This window comes from Fragaria vesca, linkage group LG7 (assembly GCF_000184155.1).
Source record: "Fragaria vesca subsp. vesca linkage group LG7, FraVesHawaii_1.0, whole genome shotgun sequence".
NCBI lineage: Eukaryota > Viridiplantae > Streptophyta > Magnoliopsida > Rosales > Rosaceae > Fragaria > Fragaria vesca.
This window is the reverse complement of record NC_020497.1, coordinates 12250098-12256135: the sequence shown is the minus strand read 5'-3', so window position 1 is coordinate 12256135 and position 6038 is coordinate 12250098. Positions and strand designations below refer to the sequence as shown.

Here is a 6038-nt window from a genome sequence, read left to right as displayed (position 1 = left end):
ATTTTAATTTAAATAGTCCTTAAAGTCACAATTTTTCATTCAAATAGTCTTTATGGTTTTATTTTAATCTGAATAGTTCTTAAAGTCATGATTTTTCATAATAGCCCTTCTGACAATTTTCTCAGTTAAAGGCCATAAGAACTATTTGAATGAAAAATCCTGACGTTAAGGACTATTCAGATTAAAATAAAACCATAAGGACTATTTGGATGAAAAATCGTGACTTTAAGGACTATTCAGATTAAAATAAAATCATAAGGACTAAACATATGTCGACTTCAAACCACAAAGACTATACAATATTTTACCCTAAAGAAAAATACATTCTTGCAAGCCTACTCCTCCAATTCTTCTTCTCCATATCCTTCAAGTACTTCTTCGGTATCAGAGTCAAATTCAAAATCCATAGTTTCTTCTTCCTCTTCATCCGAATCAAAATCTTCGTCAAGTTCTCTTATTTCTTGAATCTTAGAACTTCTCCTAGGCTCTAAGCCACTATCCACTCCTTAATCATTTTCAACCATTTCATTAGTGACATCGGACAAAGTATCCTCATTACCACCATCAACAATCCAACCTTGTGCATTAGTTAGCTTCACTAGCAAGAAGAACATCCACATTTTTCTCTTTCTCTCTTTTCTTTTTGTTGAGAATCTTGGCATTGAATTGGACATAGACTAAATTGTTAAACCTTGTTGTATCAAGTCTATTTCTTTTCTTTGTATGAATCTAAATTAAGAATAAAAAGAGAGAGTAAATTATCATAAATATTATGAGACTATGAGTGCAAAACTATATAAATTAAGAAAATAATTACCCCCTCAAAAGCGCTCCAATTCCTTTCACATACGGATGAACTTGTGGTCAAACCAAGTATTCTTTTAGCCAAAGTTTGCAATTTTGGTACTTGATTTCCATAAATATTCCACCAACCAACTACAAAAACATAGAAAGCCAACAACATTATTAATTAGTCAAAACTACAAAAGCAAAACAAATAAACAATACTAATGACAAAATAAAAAATTTATGAAGTTTTCTTACCCAGATTATAATTTTCATTATCTTGTGAGTATCCTTTCAAAGCGATAGGTTTTCCAAATGAACCCTCTTTCTTCAAGTACTTGTGCAATTCTACATTTGTCACCTTATCTTGAATGTCAAGATCATCACCAAAGAAATTCTCTACACATTCAATAAACCCATCCATGACCACTCCATCATTTACAATGCTTGGATCAACATGTGTAATAAGGGTTCAAGAGGTATCCCGCTAAATGCAATAGACTATCAAGTTGTTCACGGGCTTTCCCATCAACAATGTCAAGGATTGGACGATAGTGAGCTTCTTGATTTTTGCTTGTCTTCTTAATCTCTTCTCTAGCTTTTTGTAGCTCTCCATACACAAAGCCCATTGATGGCTTCCGATCCCCATCAACAAGGCGAAGCACCTTGACTAAAGGGGCAAACACCTTCAAGCAAAGATTTACTCCATTCCAAAAAGAAGGACTCAAAGCAATATATATACTCGTAGCCGCCTTCCCCTTTGCACTCTTTGCATGCTTGCTTTCACTCCACTCACCACTAGTAATCATAGATCTCAATTCAATCTTCTTCTCAATTAAGCTTTGTAAAGTAAGGAAAGCGGTTGCAAATCTTGTGACTCCCGGCCTCATTGTGTCTATTTTCTTTGTATACTTTCTCATCAAGTGCAAAGTCTTGTGATGTGCATAAATGTAGATGGTGAAACTCTTTGCCTTGTCAATCACATTCTTGAATTTAGGTTGGGTGTCAATTCCTTGAAGCATAAGATTGATTGTGTGAGTTGCACAAGAAGTCCAAAATATTGTTGGCCTTTTCAACTTCAACAAATCTCCCGCCGCCATGTTGTTTGAAGCATTATCCGTCACCACTTGAACAACATTTTGTGGCCTAATTTCTTCAATGCACTTGTCCACATATTCAAAAATATATTTTCCAGTGTGTGACTCATCCAATGGTTCCTTAGAAGAAACAAAGATTATCCCTTCCGCACAATTAACACACAAGTTCATGATACTTCTTCTTTTCCAGTCACTCCATGCATCGGTCATCATAGAGCAATCATTTTTTGCCCACTCCTCTTCTTGCCTCTTTAATAAGCCCTTAGTTCTCTCCACCTCTTCCTTCAACAATGGATTGGGTTGGTGGTTTGTAACCCGAGCTAAATTGCCCAACCGCTTCCACAAACCTCTTGAAGCTATCATTCTCAATGGCATGGAAAGGAAGGCTGGCTTCATACACCCATCTAGCCAAAGATGCACATTATGTGTTCTTTCCTTGAAAAGTGAATCATTCATATTTTGTTGCTTCATCTTCTTGCTTCCATCCAATGAAGAATCGGGATCAATGGCGAATGCATAACGGTCCATAGGTCCAAGAAAGCGCCTCTTTCTTCTTGTCTCATGACTTGATCCATCCTCTTCCTTTTCATCTTTTTCAATAACAACTTCTTGCCTCAATTCTTCTTCAAAGAGAAACTTTGCCTCTTCTTATTTCGCCCATCTTCAATAGCTTTGATATATTTGGCTTTGTCCTCATCCGAACTCTTCTTACAACAGTCAACATTCCCCTTGATGTTTGCAATATGTTGTTTGATTCGGTTTATTCCACCACTTACTACTTTATTACACAACAAACACTTCAATCTATTTGGATTTGTAGGATCAGCTTTCACTACATATTCCCAACCCATATCAGTTGAATTAGCCTTCAAGACTGGCCTATTCTGGCGATTCAGCCCCGGAACTAGATTAGATGCAGAGGAAGAAGTAGTGCCTGCCATATTTGCCTGTATATATTTTGTAATCAATCACAGACTCACAGTTCACAGATTCAGCAACTCAACAATTCAATGACTCAAACTAACAACAACAGCAACTCAGCAACTTAGCAATTACCAAATACCAATTACCAAATTCAATGAACATTGGTAAACATATTATCAAATATCAAATCGACTAACAAAGTAACAATTATCAATTCATTGAAGTGAATGAACAAACTAACAGACGTCACTCAAATTAACAAGTCATCACTCATCATTCATCAATTACCAATTACCAAGTTCAAATTCAATGAACTGACCCGAAGACTGAAGAGTGAAGACGTCAAGCCTTGCCGGGAGAGAGTTGACTCTCTTTGCAGGGACCGGGATGAGCACGCTTTGCCGCTGTGCGACGCCGTCTTGCTACCGTTCGTCGCCGACTCGCCGCTGACTTATGACTCTACCGACGAGAGAGTGAGAGTCTGAGAGAAGAAGGAGAGACTACTCAAACTAGAGCGGACGAGAGAGGTGAGAATAGAGACAGAGATGAGACACAGATAGGAGAGTCAGAACTCAGAAGAGAGAATAGAGGCGAGGCTGTTAGCGACTTAGGGTACATTACGTTTTTTTTTTTCTGGTTTGCACTTACAAAAAAAAAACGTTTTTTGTCCGCCCAGCCGACTAGACGCCCGCCCAGGCGGCCAAAAAACGGCCAGCCGCCTACACTCGCCGATTTTCCTAAAATCAGGACGACAACCCTTCTCCAGGTGCCCAGGCGGCACGTAGGCGACAGCTTAGGCCGTTTTTTAGAACCTTGATTTAGACACCATATCTTAAAATAAGGAGACTGCTAAGTTGATGACTACTTAAGGACTTCTTCGTTTCACCCTTTTTTTCGATCGTATATCCACATCTTGACCGTTTAATATACATATATATATGTATATATGAGCAAATCATCTCTGTAAATTTTCATCCAATTTGAAGATCATAAGACATTAATAAATGTGGTTTACCTATTATAAACTTGAACTGTTCAAGTTTAACAGATTTAGATCGTCCATTGATTTGATCTAATTTCTAGTTTGATTTCTTAATAATTATAAATTTGGCTGAAAATTTATAAAAATAATATTATTATATAGGCCTTTAAAACTAAATGGTTGATATAACAAAATATGATAAAAAATAGATATAATCAACCATTAATTAAAAAGTCTTCGCCTAATTCTCAATTTTATGGTCCCGTTCAAATCTTCCCCTTTTAAAATAATAATAGTATTAAATTAACACTTTATTTAAAGAGTTTAAGTCGGCTTTCTAGCTTTCCCTAGGAGAGTATGATCGAGCAGGGCAGTTGTGACGGCATCGATCTGAATAGGTCGTAGGAGGCCAGTCCAGATCGTCGTAGGCGGCGAGGGTAGATCTCTGAGTGGTTTCGGCGGCACGGAGGGAGGCTTTTGACCTTGTTGTGGCTGGGATCGACGATGCCTTCGTGGGCAACGTCGGTTTGCTGTTTGGGTGGCGGGACCATGGTGCGACTTCTTTGCTTCAAATCGGACTTGGGATCGATCTAGAGGTTTTGTGGCTTTCAGTGGACGTGGTGGTCTGAGTCTGGTCAGAATTTTGGATCGGATTAGAACTTGGTGGGGTCCAGCGATTAGGGTTTTAGTTGCTGCTTGGATCGGGTTGTTCCTATCGAAGTGCAAAGAAGGCGGCGGTTCAGCTTGCTTTTGAGGGAGCTCGCGACGGTGGAAGGGAGAGGCCAGCCGCCGAAATTGGATGGTGCCGTGTTCTGGTTCTGGCTGAAGTGAGGGAAGGAAGGAAGAGTGATGGGTTTGGTGGCCTCTAATTTATCTGGGCTGCAATTGTAGCCTAGATGGATTAACCCATCATTTTTTTAATTTTTAATTTTTTATTTTTTAATTTTTTTTCTTCAGTTGTCTGGCATCTCAATTTTACTTTTATGTTTTAGCGACGCAGTTGACGTAAGTAATAAAATTATCTATTTTTATTAAAAAAATAAATAAATAAAACAGCAAAAAGGTTAAGGTTTTGGAGGATAGATGAGTTGACACGTTTGCATCTCGAAATCCACTGCTCCCTCTCCTCGAGCGCGCACCCAATCCACTCAACTGGAACAATATCATCCTTCCTTCCTTCTCTGCCTCCCTCTTTCTTTTTCTTCTTCTTCTTCTTTCCACACATAAACCCAAGAAGTCTCATTGACTTGGAGGAGGACGATTCCCAGAATATGGCAAGTGCTACAGCCCATGCTGTTATGGCAGCCAACACATTGACACGCACATTCCCTGCCCAGAAGACCACCTTCTTCTTCTCCAATCGACATCACAAAACCACTCATAATCTCACTCTCAGAGCTTCCTCTGATGACGCCGACTGTAATGTGGAAGAATGTGCTCCTGAAAAAGAGGTAACCTCCCCCCCCCCCCCCCCCCCCCCCTCTCTCTATCTTCCTTTTATCTCAGTTAAAGGTATAAGATTGTTAATGGGAATTTTCTAGATGATTCCCAGTAATGTTTCTTTAGACTTTAGGACTTAGGTACGTAAAGTTATTGTCAATGTTAGCTCTTTAGTAAATACTATGATTACTATCATTCATTCATAGTCATAGAGATGGGAAGTCTTGTAGTATTGCCAGAGGTCTCTATGCTATTACATTCCATAATAAATCCGTCCAGAAAACAAATAAAGCAAGATTAAATGTGAACATTCTTTTCTTGTTTATTCATTTGATCATTTCATATGTGGAACAGTCTGTCACATGTTTCGGTACAAATTTAAACTAGTTTGACACAGAAATGGAGCCGGTCTACCTCTGAATCAAGCTAGTCTACTTGTATCAGGTAGATTGATGTACCAATGTACTATAGAGGAACCCTTGGCATAGCTTGCTTGTGAAAATAGCATAACTGAACCTTAGTTACAACGGAAATAGCTGGTTTACTTTAGTAATTTAGAATATAGCTGACTAGGAGAAGACTCGGTTACAATTCAAATTGAATTACTATGACTCAACTACTTGCTTAAGCCACAATAGAATATAGAACTTTGAGACAGGATTTTGAAACCTTTGTTTTGTTTATAGTCAAGTACAGTTGATTTTAAGGGCATGTGCGGTGATCGTTGGGGGGAAATTCTGTGTATAGTTAGCTGCATTCTACTTGAAATACAGAAACAAAGCAGATATATATATATATATATATATATA

The 6038-nt window shown here is 38.3% G+C and overlaps 1 protein-coding gene and 1 pseudogene across 1 annotated transcript in view; one reads left to right on the top strand and one right to left on the bottom strand.

Annotated features, from left to right (window-relative positions):
* Positions 1 to 335: 335 nt before the first annotated feature.
* LOC101302707 lies at positions 336 to 2304 on the bottom strand (annotated as a pseudogene; the record flags this gene model as incomplete).
* Positions 2305 to 4139: 1835 nt separating this feature from the next.
* The window catches only part of LOC101310161, a 4733-nt gene continuing 2834 nt past the window's right edge, over positions 4140 to 6038 (top strand). Inside the window, exon 1 of the mRNA XM_004307153.1 lies at positions 4140 to 5240. Coding sequence (XP_004307201.1) covers positions 5061 to 5240 — 180 coding nt within the window. The 5' untranslated portion in view covers positions 4140 to 5060. The remainder of the gene's footprint in view (positions 5241 to 6038) is intronic.